General features: G+C 53.7%; 1 protein-coding gene across 6 annotated transcripts in view; it reads right to left on the bottom strand.

The window, feature by feature from the left end:
* KIRREL3 (kirre like nephrin family adhesion molecule 3) overlaps nt 1-17,926 on the bottom strand; it is a 551,439-nt gene that overhangs the window by 33,307 nt on the left and 500,206 nt on the right. For all 6 annotated transcript variants that reach the window (XM_019421382.2, XM_019421381.2, XM_019421383.2 and 3 more), the window contains one exon: nt 8,934-9,091. In XM_019421382.2, coding sequence (XP_019276927.1) covers nt 8,934-9,091 — 158 coding nt within the window. The remainder of the gene's footprint in view (nt 1-8,933; nt 9,092-17,926) is intronic.

The raw sequence follows: 17,926 nt of genomic DNA, 5'->3' as shown, positions 1-17,926 counted from the left end.
CTGACCTCATTAGAGCCCCAACCCATCACAGGCAGGACAGATGCCATTATCTTCCACGTGACAGATGAGAAAACAGGTAAGCTCAGGAGAGCCCACGCAGCTCCACCGAACTTACCCTTCAAGTTGGGGTGGAGAAAAGGGGGCTGAAGAGCGTCCCCACCCCCCCAATCCATGTCTTCACGGAACCTCAGAATGGCAACTTATTTGGAATTAGCGTCTTCAGAGGTAAGCTAAGTAATCGGGAACTTGTTAAGATCTTGAGATCATCCTGGATTTGGGGCAGAGGGTAAATTCAATGACTAATGTCCTCAGACGAAGAGGAGAGGACACAGAAAGAAACAAGGAAGGTCACCTGAAGACGGGCAGAGCCCGGAATGACGGGGCCACAAGCCAAGGAACGCTGGGAGCCTCCGGGAGTGGAGGAGGCAAGGAAGGACTCTCCCTGGAGGGATCACAGCCTGCTGACACCTTGCTTTCAGATTTTTTGGCCTCCACAACCCAGAGACAATACATTTTGGTTGTCTTAAGCATCAGTTGAGGTGCTTCGTTAGGGCAGTCCTTGGGAACAAGTGCAAAGCCTGAAAGCCTTTCGGTCTCCTGCCTTCCATCCCTTTGTTTTCAGGGGTTCATGCTGCAGCTAGTTCCGCCATCATTGCTGTGCCCCCTTCCGGCTACCTCCCCATCAGTTTGGTGCCCCGCACTGCACCCTGAGCTCACGGTGATCCACTAAGGTAAGGTGCTGGGGAGCTGTGTCAGGCAGGGGAGCCACTTCCAAGGTGGGACTGGACTTGTTCGGTACTCAGAGACTTCTGATCCTGGGAAGCTCCTTAACCCCCTCCAGAGAAGGGCGCTGGACGCCATCTTATTTTGGCTTGCTTAGGGCCACGGGATAGACGAATAGACGTTACTTCTCAAAATCTCCCTTAAGATAACAGCGACACTGTTCTCACCGGACCCCACAAGGAAAGGAGCATTATCTCCACTTAGTAGAAAACTTAGTTCAAAGTGAGTCGGGGCCTTGCTAGGCAGGGCTGGGATTTGCACTTGAGAATGGTGACCCCCAGAGCCCAGGACTCTCACACCACGGCTCCCTGAAAGCTAGATGGTGGTTAATATGATCTTCACTTAAAGGTGGGAACAATTCGAGAGATTAAGCACTTTACGTTCATTGAGCTACTCAGCAGTGTTGAAAAGGAGAAAGCAGGCCCAAAATGGAGTTACTTATGTTAAGGGCCCCACATCAGCAAGGACTTCACACCTAACCTAATGCAGTTTCAAACCCCAGCCCTGCCGGAATGTGACATTTCACCAGCCAACCTAGAAATTCTTGGTTAGCAGGAGGAGGTCATCCCTCTGTTACCCCTAAGAGTGAACTTGCCTGAAATAATTCATTCTTTGATTATAATTTCCTTTTATTCTGCCCCTTCTCTCCCTTTAAAAACCTTCCATTTTGTAGACCTCCTTGGAACTTTCCAGTTCCTAGATGAGATGCCTCCCGATTTATGAATCATTTACTAAAGCCAATTACATCTTTACATTTACTTAGTTGAATTTTTGTTGTTTAACAGCACATAGGCAGCTGGAACCTGCTCTCTGGGTCCTCAGTTCTGGGGGGTCCTTCTCAGCATGGGGCAAAGCCTGTAGCCTCCAACACCAGGAGAACATGACATGAGCCTCTGTCTAGAACAGCATATCCAGCTTTAGACAAAGCCAGGTCCTGATGCCAGAGAGATCCACAGAGCAGGGCAGTGGTCCAGACTATTTCTCTCGCATGTTCTAGAACTACCTGGGCCTGGGCAGGCTCCCGTGGCTTGAGGCCTCACCACACATTCTTTTCTGGGCCTCAGCCCTGGGCAGAGGGGTTCTGGAACTGGGCCAGGGCCGGGGGGAGTGATGTGGTCAGCCCCAGCAAGCCAAGGGGTGGGTGTGGGATAAGTCAGTGGGATAAGGGTCTGTAGATCAGCCTCAGGGCCAGGGCGCTAAACTGGAGGCCAGCCAAACAGGGGTGAGGGGAGAGCGGTTTAGCCCCAAGCCAAGTCAGAGAAGAGGGAGCTGTGGCCTCACCACAGTAACGGTTCCGGACCTTCAGCAGACTTCATGTGTCTATAAATAGCAAAGCGATAATAAGAACAATTTCCTGGATGGAAATAAGACCTGGGGTAGGGTGGAGGGAGGGGGGGAGGGGGGAAAGAGGTGGGTATTGTTCTTCCTCATCCCCTTTCCTTTACTTTTACCCTTGTGCTAACAAGAACATTTACATTAAGTTTGACTCTGCCGGGAACCTCTCCAATTGATCTGCTCTCTGCCTGGTGGAAAGGAACAGGGCTGCCGGGGTGCTGGCGGGAGGGGAGCGGGGAGGCCTGAGCTCCTAATTAGGCCCTCTGACTGCTTCCCTTCCTCCCAGTACCCAGGGTGCTCCTGTGCCTCAGAATGATGATTAATGACATATTTACTGTGTCCGGGCATGTGCTTTTCTGGGAACTAAAAATTCTGGTTCAAGTTGTTTGTTCCAGCTAATTAGAGAAAAGGGAGCCGTGTTCATTAACCAAGGGGAGGGCGAGAGGAAGGCAGGGCCGGGAAGTTGGCGCCCTTGGGAGAGGCTCTGAGCATCTCACCCTGAGCTCCAGCTCCTTGGGATCCAGACCCTGGGCAGAGGAGCGCCAGTGTGCAGGCAATGGAGTAGGGTGCTCCTGGGGAGGGCCAGGCTGGTGGGCCGACCTGCAGGTGTAAAGCCGAGCCCCGTCTGGCCCGGTGGCCTGTCTGCTCCGCAGGCAGTGCTTGGCCTCAGTCCCAATTCTCAACCTAGTTTTCCTTCCTTCCTCCTGTCTTCCTTATCTTCTCTCCTCTTCTTTCTCTTTTCTCTCTTCTTTTCCTACATTTCCCTCTCACAGATCTCCCCACTCTCCCCTTTTCTCACATGCAAATGAAGCCTTTGGATTTTGTGGCCTTGAAGGTACAGGCCAGGTGGAACATTCTATCATTTGCTGGTTCTTGTCACAGCCTGCTTCCCCTCCCCTCCAGGCTCCTTCTCCCTGTCTTCCCTTCACTGAACTTGACTCTGGGGACACACATTGGGCCCCAGCCTCCCAGCTCCTGCTCCAGAAACTTTCATTAAGATGCAGATCAGCTCAGGGAGTGTAAGTGGATGATTAATGGCAAGTCACTTTGTTTCTGGGGCCACCACCTCTAAGACCTGGGGCAGCCCTCCCTCCAGCTTGGTGGGCAGAAGTGTGCTGCTAACCCCCAACCTCAGAGTCACTCAGCCTGGCTCATGGGACCCTGATGGCAGCTCCCGAGGCTCTACCGGGACCCAGCCCACCCATGTATGTAGATATGGAGCAGAGGCAGGTGCACAGGAGTGTCAGAGCAGAAACCTTCATGGGTGGGCTTCCACTCCTCTGTGTCCATTGGCCTCCATCCACTAGGGACTTCCAAGGAACTTTCGAGACTGTCCCAGCAGTTGTGTGAAGCGCCGCTTACCCTGCCTGCCCCTTGCAGCTTTCTGTGTACCCAGCCCCATTGCGCCATCCCTGAGGGCAGGCACTTGGCATTCAACTGGCAGTGACCTGGAGGTGGGGCTGGGGGGACAGAGCGCTTCCTGTGTGCAGTCGTCCAGCAGTGGCCGCTCTGCTCTTTCCAAAGCCCCCAGGGCCTCAGCTGGGCAGTGGAGAGCCGGGCTGCACCCCAAGAGATGGGAGGCCTGGTGATGTCTGGGTGGGAACCACAGGTGGGGAGGGGTGGATGTTCGAGATTTGGAGGGAATGCAGGGGGTGGGTGCCCCATCCCTGGTGCTAAATCTGGGAAGCTCATTGATATGCAAACAGACTGGAAAGCCCTTGAGTGAGGCCTGATTGCCTGGCAACAAGGCCTCCTCTCTTCTCCCTTCCTCACTCACCTCCCCCACCAGCCGTGTCCTTTTTTTTTTTTTTTTTTTTTTTTTAAATCTACTCTCTGCTTTCCCCTTTTTATAGTTGCCTGGGGGATCCATTAGGGCCTGTGGTCACATGGCTTGAATGAGGGCTGTAAGGAAAGGTGGAGAACCACAGTGCCATTTGCCCCAGACCCTGCATCCTCAGGGACCCCAGTCTTGTGCCCTGGTTGAGAATGGACGCCCTTCACAAAGGAGGCCCAGATGACAGGCAACTGCCACCCTGGGTAGAGACTCTAGGCCCTTAAGATAAACAGAGGGGGTGGAGGGCAGAGCTGGGGTGACTAGTGGGGAGAGAAGGCACAGTGGAGGGGGCTCATGGAGGGAGCTGGGTCCCAGTGAGGGCCTTAAGGAGTGTTCTTCCAGGGTCCCTCTTAGCAGGGGCCCTAAGGAGGCTCCTGGTCCTGATGGTGGGTGGGTGGCCCCTGGGCAGGCAGCAGCCCAAAGCTGGAGGGAGCAGAGAGGTAGGGCTGGAGAATAAGGGGCTTCAAGGTAGATACATACATGACTCGAGGGTCCTAAGACCAAACAACCTTCCTTCCGGCTCCCCCTCCCCCATCAGGGTCAAGGCTGCGTCCTGCCACCTGGCAGTTGTTGGGGAGGTAACAGATGGAGCAAGAAGCTGGCTCTCCAGGAAGATTTGTCTCTGGGCTCAGCCCGGCTCGTCTTCCCCCCTTTTCCCTAACCTGTTGTGCCTCCCCTGGTTTGTGAATCTGCTGGCTTTCCAGATGAATGCCATGTGGCCTCCACTCTGGTACCAGGCCCAGAGAAGGCAGCCTGAGGCTGGACGTCCAGTCGGAGAGGACTTGGAGTGAAGCCTTGCCACCAGCTCCCATGCTGCCCCAGCCAGACACCTGCCAGAGTCCCAGGCATGCACCCAAGCGACCGGGCCAGGAGGGCTCTGGTGACAGCATGTTTAGGGAGGGAGAGGCACCGCAGCCTATGCTGGGGGGTGGGCGGTGGGCCAGAGGGTGCTTCTTTTTCCTGACTGACCTCCCAGGTCAAGGGGCCTGGCATCCTCAGTAGTGCTGCCCTCCATCCTACCAGCTCATCCTCCCCTGCTTCCCTGCTGGACAGCAGAAAGAAGGTTCCATGAAACCAGGACTGCTGTGTGACCTCTGAGGAGGGAGAAGTGGGGTGAGTGAGGCAGAGCTCTGAGGGGAGGGACTAACACGACCGACACTCTGACTGTATGCCAGGTGCTTTCAATGCATAATTCCTTTTCCGTGTCTCAGCCATCCTCACGGGCGTCCATGGTTAATGTCATCTTGTTTTGGAGCTGGGGAAACTGAGGCAGAGAGATTAAATTACCATAATATGTGACAGAGCCCGACTGTGACGTGGGCATTCTCATCTAGGAAAGTGGACAGCAGGGCGAACCCCGGGGCCTGTGAGGATCAAGGGAGGGCCCAGGCAGGGTTCTCATTCAAGCCTCACAGGTATCCTTTGAGGCAGGTGCCGTTCTGGGTCCCACTGTATAGATGGGGCTGCCGAGGCACGGCAAGGTTAGGCAGCCAGAAGGTGGTGGAGGCTGGATTCAAAGTGAGGCTGCCCAGCTCCCGGGCCCAGGGGCTGACCCACCACTATGTGACACATACCGAGGGCTTGAGAACTCAGGGCCGTCAGGGCTGTCCCCGGGGGGTCTTTTCTGTGGACTCTGGACACAGCTTGGCTGTGTGTGCTCTTGTGTGCTCTCTCAATCTCTCTCTCTGTCCCTGTCTGTTTCAGCTGCTCATGGCCCTGGCCCCTCATGCATAGCTTGTCTGGGGCTGCTCTGCCCTCCGGACGTCGGCAGTGCCTGTGTTAATGGTCCTTGCAATCCCGGAAGAAGCGGGGAGGCAGAGGGGTGGGGCCTGATAGCCCATAGAGCTGGTTCCATGTGAACACTGCTGGATCATCCCCCCTCTCCGTGAGCTCCAAGTTGTAGGTTTATACCTTGTCAGAGCCGGCAGGCACCTGTTATGGACGGGTCTGTCCCCCTGTCCAGAATTCATATGGAGAAGCCCTGACCCCCAATGTGACTACATGAGGCTATGGGGACTTTAAGGAGGTAACAGAGGTTAAAAGAGGTCATAAGGGTGGGGCCCTGATCCAAGAGGACTGGTGTCCTTATAAGGAGAGGAAGAGACACCAGAGATCTGCCTCTCTCTGCACACACAGAGGAAAGGCCATGTGAAGACACAGAGAGAACGTGCTGTCTTCCAGGAAGAGAGAAGTCACCAGAGCTGGCACCTTGATCTTGGACTTCCAGCCTCCAGACCTGTGAGAAACAAATGCCTATTGTTTAAGCCACTGGTCTGTGGTATTTTGCTATGCGGCCCAAGCCTACTAACACAGAGGGTCTGATCCAACCCCTTTGTTTTATGGGAGAGGAAACTGATGCCCAAGGAATGACTCTCCTGAGGTTCACAGAGCAGGGTCTGGAATCCTGGCCCCTCGCTGCCTGGTGCTGTCACACGGGCCATAGGCCTGCGGGAGTGTGAACAGGGTTGGGTGGGACAGAGGGTGAGCGAGCCTCCCTGCTCTGGTCAGCTGTAGCATGGTTCCAGACTCTCAGCGGGGCCGAATCCACATCATGAGGGCAACATGCTGGGGGCAAGGGGGGCCCCTGGACAGGTTCAGCACGGTGACTCTGACCTTTCTCTTTACCATGGGGGCGTGTCCTCTGCAGGAAGTAAACCTTGGCAGGGGCCAGGCTGGCCCAACTTCAGAGAGGGAATGGACAGATGCCCAGGTAGGAAGGAACACCCCTTACCTTCCTTTTCATCCTTATGTGGGTGATATACTCCCTGTGCTGTATTTTTGTATTTCATAACACAACAGAGTGACTCCAGCCCAGGACATGGGTGAGGGATTTATTTCTCAATGGGCAGCTTCCCCCTGGGTGGACTTATGCCCAAGGGAAGGCATTTGTCCTGGGTTCTGGCACCAGGTTCCGCATGAGGCCTTGATGGGGTGGTCAGCTTTGGATAGGAAGGACACACCCTCAGAGAAGCATCAGTCCTGCCTCATACCCTCCACTGATGGTGAAAGCCTTGCTTCTATTTTCTTTTTAAAAGAAAATTTTTTTAGTGTTTATTTATGTTTGAGAGAGAGAGACGGAGCTTGAGCGGGGCAGGGGCAGAGAGAGAGGGAGACACAGAATCCGAAACAGGCTCCAGGCTCCGAGCTGTCAGCACAGAGCCCCATGTGGGGCTCGAACTCACAAACCTCGAGATCATGACCTGAGCCGAAGTCGGACGCTTAACTGACTGGGCCACCCAGGCACCCCCTTGCTTATCTTTTCAAGACCCAGGGAGTGGAGCTGGTGGTTGGGTGGGAGTGGGGAATAGGTCGTATGCATCTCCCCACTTTCTGAGGCCAGAGAGAGCCACAGGGAAAGGAGAGACCTCTAGTTTCAGAGCCAGGGCGTGTTGGCTGGCCCCGGGGCCTGACACAACCTCTCAGCAGCCGCCCATCTGTCTGAGGCAGTACTGAGAGGAACACAGGAAGGAGTGAAGCCCCGGGCACCATGAGACTGTCCTTCCAGCCACTCACCAACTGAGAAGGGCAGTCACTTCTCTTGTCAGGCCTCGGTTTTCTACCTGCGGATCAAGGGAACTGGACCGGCCCTCCTCTACAGTCCTGTTCATCTTTAAAGGCTCTGTGGTATATAAATGCAGTCTAGGACGCTATTTACAATTTTCCTTGACTGGAGTTTGGTGGAAGCTGCTTTAACATGTCCCTGGGATTTTATTTTTATTCAGGTAGGGGTGAGGCCGGCAGCTCAGGAGATGACTGCCATGAAGAAGGTAGTTTGTTCCTCACAGTTTCGCTTGCGGCTCCACGGAGGGCGGAAGGGTTGGTCAGGAGACAGAGGGAGCAAGGGGAAAATACGGTGCAAGTCTTTATTGTAGTTTTGTGGCAAAGAACGGACAAGGCAGCGTGGGCAGCTGAAAGAGTTTAGGATTGGGTGGTCTGAACAATTTCCACAGGCTCTAGGCCCTAGGAGTGATCTTTAGTTACCCAGGACCCAGCCCTGAGGATTTAGGGTAGGAGGATTCGCACCTGGGACTGCCAGCCTGATAAAGGACGAAGTGTGGGTACGGATGCAGGATTGTTAGGTTGGCCCAGCAAAGGCCTGTTCTCAGCACCTTGGTTTGCTGTCTCCAGGAATTAGCTAACCCTGGGAGTGAAAGTCCCTCCTCATCTGCAAGGCTTTGAGATGTCAAAGCATCAAAAAATATAGACAATAAAAAAACCTAACTAATACAGGGGTGAGTTCAGGGCATTTCCAGTTCATGGTACCTCATGTGAATGACAGAAAGGCACCCCTGCAGGTAGGCAGAGCAGGGTGCAGGGCAAGGTAAGGGAGTATGGGCTGGATTCCAGCCTTCCCTGGCCCCTGAGTCAGGTGCATCTGGGGCCGGGGAGAACTTAACAGCCTTACCCAGTAGCCCTGGAAAGGTGGCCAGATTTCGCAAATAAAAATACAGGACACTCAGTTAAATCTGAATTGCAGACACACAATGAATAATTGTTTTAGATTAGTATGGTGCATAATGATGCCCCATGTGATATTTGCGATATACTTATACTGAAATTCAAATGGAACTGCGTGTCCTGTATTTTATCTGGCAACCCTAGGCCCTGGCCACTTCTGCCCCTGAGTCTCCTCCTCCGACCATACTCTATTCGTAGGGTCTTGGCCGAGCCCAGTAATTACCCCAGGAAAGAAGAGAAGGCAGAGTTACACAGTCGGGGAAACAGAAAAGGTCAGATAAATAGAAACACAGCACGAGAGGGAAAAAGTGACACAGAGCGCGAGAGAAAAAGAAAGACACAGAGAGGTAGCAAAGAATGAGAGACAAAAAGCACACACAGAGGGAGCAAGAGGGATAGAGTTGGGGAGTGGTGGCTCTCCCCACGCAGCCCCGCCCCACGCTCACGAGGCCCCGCCCCATCCTCACGCGGCCCCGCCCCATCCCCACGAAGCCCCGCTCTTCCTCCTGCCCCCAGGCCTCACCTTGGAGTAGGTGGCCCCATTGATGACCTCTCCCTTCCGCAACCAGATGATGGAGGCCGCAGGCTTGGCGTTGTCTGCGTGGCAGGTGAGGTTGAGTGGGTCCCCCGCCCTCAGGCTGATCACAGGGCCCCCCAGGATGACCGGGTCATCCGGCGGCACTGCGGGGAGAGGAGCAGAGAGGTCAGGCTGAGGGCACCCTTGGCCTCCGGCAGGGCTGGCAGGCTCTGGGCTGGGCGGATTTTATGGAGCCGCCGACAAACAATAATTATCATACTTTAATAAAATGTATAATCCCCTTGTATTCTAACAATAATAGCAACAACAGCAGTAATCTCTGACATATGCACTGCATGTTTATTTGCAATGTTCATGCCATCATCTCATCCGAAGCTCACGACGCGCCTGTGAGGGGACAGGGCAGGCATCATTAGCCTCGTTTCACAGATTGGGAAGCAAAGCGCCGCTGCCTAGATACTATCTGTACTTTTTTTCTTTTTAACTTCTCTCTCTCTTAAACAAAGCACTGGCACATCTGTTGTCTGATTTAATCCTTACAATAGTCTTGCAAAGTAAACATTATTATTATCCCAATTACACGGATCCGGAAATCGAGGCCCAGCAGGATTAAATGACTTGCTCAAGGTCGCTCGGGGAATGAGCAGTATCAGCGCCAGAGCCAGGGATGCCACCCAGGTCCTCTGACACCTGCAGCTCCCAGCCAGCCCCTTCCCTTGCAGGGGGGCAGGTGACAGGTGAGGGGACTCCTCGGAAGGCTGAGTCAGTGTTTCAGACGGCTGTGTCACCCCTGGCATCTCCTGAGTGCCGGATTCTTCCAGAGTGGCTCCAACGGCCTCATCCCAGAGTCGGGGATCTCTGCTGCCCACTTCTCCCGCTGCAGTTCATCACATGGTGGCCAGAGACTTGTGGCTCTCGAGATGGGAGTGCCGCAGGGGCAGGACATCCACGGCAGGGGCTGAGGCTCCCACCCTGCCCCCCTCAGGGCCCAGTGCCTGGTGGCATAAACTCCATAAACATTTGCCAAGTCCCTTGGAGTCACCCCCTGTGATCCCCATGGTGACCATGGGATGTAGGATGGGCAGTTATGATGATAGATGACCATCACTTGGAGAGGAGGCCCAGAGAAGTTAAGTGACTGGCCTCAGGTTACAGAGCCTCTTCTTATGTTCGTGCTTATGGATGCAGGGAGGGTCTCAGGCCTCTGCAGCTTCCTGACTCTCCTCCCTGGACAAACCACAGAAGGGGAAGGTCTCCCTGGAGACCACCTGATGAATCTCTGGTCTTCCTCCCCCAGGGAATGGCTGGGTGGGTCAGTGCCGGAGGCCTGGGGAGGGCTGAACCGCGTGTTTGCTCGGTGAACGAATGAAGAGGAGACTGGGTGATGAGATGGGGTCCCAGCACAAAAGACCTTCTTTGCCCAGTTGCCAGGGAAAGTCTATCCTTCCACCCAGGTCCTGTATAAGTTTCTGCACTATGGGCTCAGAGAAGACAGACGCAGCAGAGCCAGAGAGCAGGGCCGGGCCAGTTCTGACCTAGCAGGCTGTGCTGTCCAGCCTTTGCCCCTCAGGGCACAGTTCCCACAACCTGCCTGGCTTCCCTCCCCTGCCTGGGGCCTCCCCCCATCTGCCACTCTCCTGGTGCTTGCAGGCTCCTCAGGAAAACTCCAGGTAAACACCCAAAGCTGCACACCTTCCACTAGTGGCCCTGCCCTGTTCCTTCCTGGCCTCGGAGGAGGCGCGGTTCATTACTATAGCCCAGTGTGTGCCAACCCCCAAGTTTCCATTTTCTGAGGAAAAACAAACCATCAGGGCTTACAAGACGCTATCATCAGCCCCAGAACTCCACCCGAGATCCTGGCCCAGGGAGGAAGTTGGCCTCATCCAACCCGGCCTGGCCTCCCCAGGGGGCTTGGGGCTTAGGCAGATGTTGGCTGTGGGCTGGATGATGACAACCCCCCACCCCCTGCCCACCCCAAACTCCCTCATCAGTGCCAGAGGCCTCCTTGGTGCTGGGGTGGCTAGAGAGCAAAAGGGAGGCTGATGGGGGCTTTCCACAAATGGGGGGTGGGTGTGACAGTTGCCGATGAGGGGAATTTTGTCTCTATGCAACGGGCTGGGCGGGAGGGCTGGGCTGGGGCTTTCTTCTGTGGTGGCAGCTATCTCTCCATTAGGTGCCCAAGATGGAGTGCTCTGGCTGAGCTTGGGGAGAGCCAGGGGAGATGGAAAGAACCACTGGAAGCTCTGGGAATAGAAGAAACACCTGGCCATCCTTGTCTCTGTGGGTTCCCCAGTGAAGAGCCAACTGGTGTGGTCTTGTGGCGAGTGCCCTAAATCAGAGGGTAAATTGGGGAAGCTTGTCCCTCCTGGTGGCTTTATTTCACCAGATACAACATATGAAAGGACAACAGGAGATCTGGAAAGTTCTCTGTGGCGCTGACATTTCTTGGGTCCAAGGCAGTGGTTCTCAACCTTGGTTGCATATTATAATCTTCCGGGGGCGGTTTTAAAAAATCCTGTTGGCAGTCCCGATCTCTGGAGGTGGACCCTAAGCACCAGGAGTTTTTACAACTCCCCGGATGATTCTGGTGCGTGACCAAGTTTGAGAACTCACGGTCTCTGGGCCTTTGCTCAGGTGCACAGCACATTGTGATCACAGCACGGTGCCTGAGGAGGGCTTTCTTGAAACCAAATACAGTGAGGGGCCAGGCTTCCTTCTTGCCACCTAGTGCTGTGTTCTGGAATATTGGATTAGAGGGCGTGCAGAGGAGGGGAGGGGGGAGGAGGACTCTGTTTTGTGAGTACCCAGGCGCGCACACACACACACACACATGCACACTCACACACACGCACACACACACACCCCCAGCCGCAGAATGGGTCCTGATTATATCTTCCCAAATAAGTGGTTATCATGCGGTTATTCATGTAGCTATGCATTATTGATTGGCCTTCGCCTCGCTGCACACCAGATGGGGTAGGAGGGGGTGCGGATGGGGCTGGGGTGTGGGGGTGGGAGTGGGTGAGGAGGGAGGATGTTTGGGGGCCACGAGGCTGAATAGAAATCAACAGTCGTTCTTGGCAGCTGTTGCTTCGATGGAAGGGGGCGACTCATTACGTCTCCATTCAGGCCCGGGTCCTGGAGCTGGGACTGGGGCCCAGGCGGAGGGGTGGGGGGGGGGGGGAGGGCGCCAGCCGCCCAAGCCTGGAGATGCATTATTCATACCTCGCCCTCACAGGATTGGTTATTATCCTGAACCACTATAGAGTTTGGTCTCCTAATTTTTAATCACAGGGAAGGTGGAAGCGTTAGCCTTTTGTGATTAATCCGGAGATAAAAATAGTTGACTGTTTTGGTGTTATGCTGGTTGTCAGTCAAGAAGAAACGCGTTAACTGTTGGGTGACTGAGGCCCGAGGAAGGCCCGAGTGCACCCCAAGCAGAGCCGGTCCCCAGAGCTGGATGTTGGCCTGAGGAGGGGCACAACCCTGCCTCAGGGGCTGGCTCCTGGGCGCTGCTTGTGGAAGGAACGGATCATGCCAATTCCAGCCTTACCACTGTAGGGCTGCTTGGCCCACGCACTTTGCTCTCCTAGCGTCCAGGATTGGGGCAGACGGCTGGGGGGGGGGTGGTCTCCCCTCTTGCTCTGCCCTGCAAACTGTGCCACACATGTGGGTGGGCAACATGGGGCACCCGTGTCTCTCGCTGCGCGGAGGGGGCCCTTGAGGACTTTTCTCGGAGCTCTGCTGCGAAGGACAAGGGGGCTTGTGTGGCAAGGTGTTGCAAGGAGACACGGCTGAGTTCCGCCATGACAGAGGAGGAAACTGAGGTCAGAGAGCACAAGTGCTGCCCAAAGTTATCGGTGAATGAGGGCAAAGAAGCATGGACTTGGGCTTGGGAAGTGCCTCTTGGCCCCACCAGCGAGGTGAAGCTTTGATCCGTTTTACATACCTGAGGCTCTTTATACCGTCTTAGGGAACAAGAGATTCTGTGCCTAAAAGCCACAGCTAAAAGCTGAGGAAGCACCAGCCAGCCCCACAACTAACTCTAAGAAGGGATCCTGCGATCAGAAGGCCTTGAGCTTCTGGACTAGAGCATAGGCTCCGGGTGACCATCTGGCTGTTCTTCCCATAGGCCACAAGCTGGACAGAGGGCAAAGTGGAGCTGGGGTCAGAGGGTTTCTGCCCTGTTCTGGAAGTGCTCACTGCCCCTGCCCAGTGACTATACAGCATGAAGCTCATTTGGCTCATTGGTCTTGGTTTGCTCAGTTGGCCAACCTTACCAGAACTGGCTGGGAAGATGCCCTTGGTGCCAGGGGTTTCCTCCCAAATCCAGTTGGTCAACTAAGTAGGCCCCTGACCACGCTTCTGGGATTCCTCAGAGGCTCCGTCAGCCCAGATGGGGCCTGTCAGCCGACAGAGGCCGGCAGCAGGGACACAGAGGGTTATTCTGCCCAGTGGTTGCTGGAGAAGGAAGAGTGGGAGGTCAGCCAGGCCACCTTCCTGCCCCCAACGGCATGGCAGAGCACCTCGCAGACGCTAAGCTAAGGAGGGCAGCTCTGGGTCTCGTTCAACTCACACACAGTACATTCTCCACAAGCGTTCTATTAAAAACATGAATCCGGTTGGGTCCCTGCTCAGTTTCAAACCTGCCAGTGGCTCATACTTTACCTAGAACATAGTTTGAACTCGTCTCTGTTGCCTACAAGCACCTGCACCTTCAGCCCTGGGCTGCATCTGCGACTGACTTCCTTCCACCACCCCCTCACCCACTCTACCCTGCCCACCGCCTTCCTGTTTGCCGAACAAGCCAAGCTCACCCCTGGCCCAGGCCTTGCCCTTGCTCTTCTCTGGAATCTCTTTTCTGTATCCTTGTCTTGCTGGCTTCTTCCTGTCAGTGAGGACACAGCTTAAATGTCATCTCCTCAGCGGGGCCTGGCCACCCTGTACAATAGCCCCTCCGTTATTCTCTGTTAGATCCCCCCACTTTATTTTCCTTATCGCCAGGTTCGTTTATTATCTGTCTTCCCGTATTACAAAGGAGGCTTCCTGACACCAAAGAAAGACCTTATCTGTCCTGGTCATTGCAGTAGTTCCGTGTCTGGATCAGTGCCTGGCATATAGTAGGAGCTCAAGAATTTGTTGAGTTAATAAACTGAAGATTGCTGGGTGGGAGGTCTGTCATGGGCATTGACTTTTGGGGTCAACACTTTTTACACTCTGTGTGTGTGTGCGTGTGTGTGTGTGTGTGTGTGTGTGTGTGTGGTGGGGTAGAGTTGGGGACGGTGGATGAGTGAGTGTTGGGGGGGTGGGTAGCAAAAAGGGGGAGCCTGCTAGCCCTCCCTGGGACAGCAGTGCAGAAACTCTATGCTGTGACGCTGGGGGACTAGCTGCTTCCTGTCATTTCTGGAGAGGGCAGCGTGGGCTGGAATGGCTTGGGGGTGGGAGCGGGGGTGGTTCTCAGCCTGTTTCGAGGTAGCACCATGCTTTCTGGTGGAGGAGGGACACCAGCTCAATTTGGATCATAGGCTGGGGAGAAGGCTGTGGGCTAAGCATGGTGACAGATTAGAGACACTTGGCTGAGAGCAGGATGAGGTTTGCTGCTGACACTGCTCTTCTTTGTTTTTAGGCATTGGTGTTCAGCCCCAAGGGACCTGGATGGGCTTCAGCCCCAAGGGAACTAAGCGTGGGCTTAGTTCATGCTGGGAGTGCCAGAGCTGACCCCACGGAGGGAGAATCCCCGGGCCCATCTCTTGTCTCTAGCTTCAGGCCTGTAGGCCAACCAGCGTTCAGCATTATTCCCTTCTACCTTCTGCCCTTTATCCTTCCCTTTTGTTCATTCAGCCTCTTCCATGTCACAATCTAAGATGGTTGAGTAATACCAGACACAGCCTGCCCTCTTGACGTTGATGGGGAGACCTTTGTTACTCAAAGCGTGCGCCCAGGATGGTCCCGTAGCTGCTGCTTCACCTGGGAGCTTGTTTAGAAATGCAGATGTTTGGGCTCTACCTCAGGAGCTCTGGAATCACAACCAGCATTGAAAAAAGACCCCAGGGGTGCCTGGGCGGCTCAGTCGGTTGAGCGTCCGACTTCAGCTCAGGTCATGATCTCACGGTCCGTGGGTTCGAGCCCCGTGTCGGGCTCTGTGCTGACGGCTCGGAGCCTGGAGCCTGCTTAGGATTCTGTGTCTCCCTCTCCCTGTGTGCCCCTCCCCTGCTCATGCTCTGTCTGTCTCTGTCTCTCAAAATGAGTAAACATTAAAAAAAAAAAACAAAAAAACCCCCAGATAGTTTGTATGTACTTCAGTGTTTGAGGAGCACTGCCCTGGAGGGCCCCTAGAATAATTACAAACTGATGAGAGTGCTTTGAAGCAAGAGCTCATTGGACAATGAGAGCACATAGGGGGGCGTTCTCTCTTTGTTAGTGCCCTACTCCCTCCAAGACTTCCTGGCACTTAAGTCAGAGAGAGGGTATACGCTGCTTGCTGGATCCTGGGTTTGAAGTCACAGCCCAGCGTGAGCATGTTTCAAAACAATTTCCTCTGCCCAGGGCATCTCTTGAACTTGGAATGCTAGAGTTCTCATTCCCTGTCTTCTCCTGGGTCACTGTGACCCAGCCTTCAAGGCGTAGCTAAGGGATTTCCCAGTCCCTGAGGTCTTTCTGGAATCTTTGGCCAGGGCTGGGCCAAATGACTTTTGTCTGTGATCCCAAAGGATCCTGGGCATTCTTCTATCTCGGTAGCTAACCTAGTCTATGGACGTGATCTGCAGGTGTTTGTCTCTCCCCTAGACTGCAACCTCGTTCATCCTGGATCCCCTCCACCCGGCATAGCGTCCGACTCTCGGGATACCCCATATATGTTTGCTGAGCTGGACCTGGCTTGAGTCCATTACTTTACAAGCTGTATGATTGTGGGCAAGTTACATAATCTGACAACCCTCACCCTCTTATCGGAAAAGTGGGGTAATAAAGATACCTGCAGGATTATTATGAGGATTACTTTTATGATAGGAAGACTTCAGAGACAGCTGTATAAAGGCTTATGCAAATACTGGTTATTATGTCCAATATTTTAAGAATAATATCTAGTTTGGGTGCTATGTGAAAGACACTGTGCCAAGGGCCCTCTTGTTTTATCCTCATTATCCTTGCAAATAGGTACTAACTGGGATCTCCATAGTGTCGAGGAGGATACACGCTCAGAGAGGGCAAATCACCTGGCTAAGATAACACAGCAGATCAGCGGTACGGTTGGAATTTAGATCCAGGTTTGTTTGACCCTGTAATATTTTCTGCTAGAGTCACAGCCACCCACAGACCTGCCCGTAAAGCTGTGGAAGCCCTTCCCAGGCCTTCCCACCAACCCTCCTGCCCTCATCACGATCACTCATGATCACATATCCCCACACAGATGCCCGACAGGCTCTGCCTATGCCTGTGAGCTCCCCTCCACAACCCGACTTCAGAGGGCTCTAGGAAGCAAACGCCTGGCTTGCAGCTGGTGCTTGAGAGATGTTGACTAAGGGAGTGGATGAGTGATTTTTGCTGTTCAGATCCGCCCACTGCTCGCTTTTGTCATTCTGCCCTGTTGTCAGGTTCTGGGCCATGGGTAACCCCAGCCTCCGGTTTCCTCCCTCCTGTGGATGCGCCACCTAATGGCCAAAGTACAGAACCACAGATCGTCAAGACAGGACAGGGAATGTGCCTGTGTTTGCAGAACTGCTTCTCAGGGCGGGTTCAACATTCACTGGGAAAATTTGGATTGAGCACCCACTATGTGCCAGGCCTGGTTTGAAGCTCTGGGGATGCAGGGCTCCTGCCCTAGCGGGGTTTACATTCTACTGGGAGAGACAGACAACAAACGAATAAACACACAGTGCAATGTTGGGTTGATATAATACAATGCTATTAAGTACTAAGAAGAAAATAAGATCAGGTAGGGAATAACTAGATTCTGAGTTGGCTCCAGGATTCTCTTCTGGTCTTCTCCTGTCCTTCCTGGATGTGACTTTCTGTCTTCTTCCCACCCTTAACTGTTGGTCTTGCCCACGGTTTGCCCTTGCCTGGCCCGTATCATTCTACACACGGTCTATGGAGAAGCACGTTGCTTTCCTGCAGACTCAGCCAACATCTGTGTGCAGATAAATCCCAAACACGCATATTCCCCGTTTTGGGGAATGGCACCATCACTGAATTAGCAAAGCCACAAATCTGCGAATCTTTCTGGATTGTACTGTCCTTCATCCTGTATTGCTAACTGTCCTGGATAATTCTTTGAAATACCTTTCAAATTTGTTTCTTCCTGTCCATTCTGGACAGTCTTCCTGGCTAGGCCCTCAGCATTTCTTGCTTAGATTATAATACCTAACCCCCTCTCCCCCAGCTGCACACTGTCCCAGAGTGATCTTTACAAATGTCTGGTTATCCATCCATTCCCTTACCATTTGCCGAATATCTAGCATTCCTTTGTTTAAAATCATTCAAAAGTTCCCCCTTTGCCATCTGGATAAAGTCTGAACTTTTAGGCTCCTTCCAACCTCTCCAGCCTCATTTTCACCCCTTTTAAACTCAAATTCCTTTTTTTGGATAAGAATGATCTGCAATTCTTGGAATAAGTCACTCTTCCCCAGTTGTCCCTCTCCCTTTGTTGGGCTAACTTGAAAGTCAAGCAGTGTGGGTTCAAATCCTGGGTCCTTTATTTATTAAAAATTTTTTAACGTTTATTTGTATTTGAGAGACAGAGAGAGACAAAGAATGAGCAGGGGAGGGACAGAGAGAGAGAGGGAGACACAGAATCTGAAGCAGGCTCTGGGCTCTGAGCTGTCAGCACAGAGCCCGACGCAGAGCTCAAACTCACAACTGTGAGATTATGACCTGAGCTGAAGTTGGACGCTCAACCGACTGAGCCACCCAGGTGCCCCCTGAGTCCTTTACTTACTAGCTTGTGGTCATGGGCAAGTTGCCTGGCCTCTCTGTGCCTC

The sequence above is a fragment of the Panthera pardus genome, unplaced genomic scaffold (genome assembly GCF_024362965.1).
Source record: "Panthera pardus isolate Hobbes unplaced genomic scaffold, ASM2436296v1 HiC_scaffold_12, whole genome shotgun sequence".
Classification (NCBI taxonomy): domain Eukaryota; kingdom Metazoa; phylum Chordata; class Mammalia; order Carnivora; family Felidae; genus Panthera; species Panthera pardus.
Note: the sequence above shows the minus strand (reverse complement) of the source record. Positions and strands in the feature narration are given on the sequence as shown.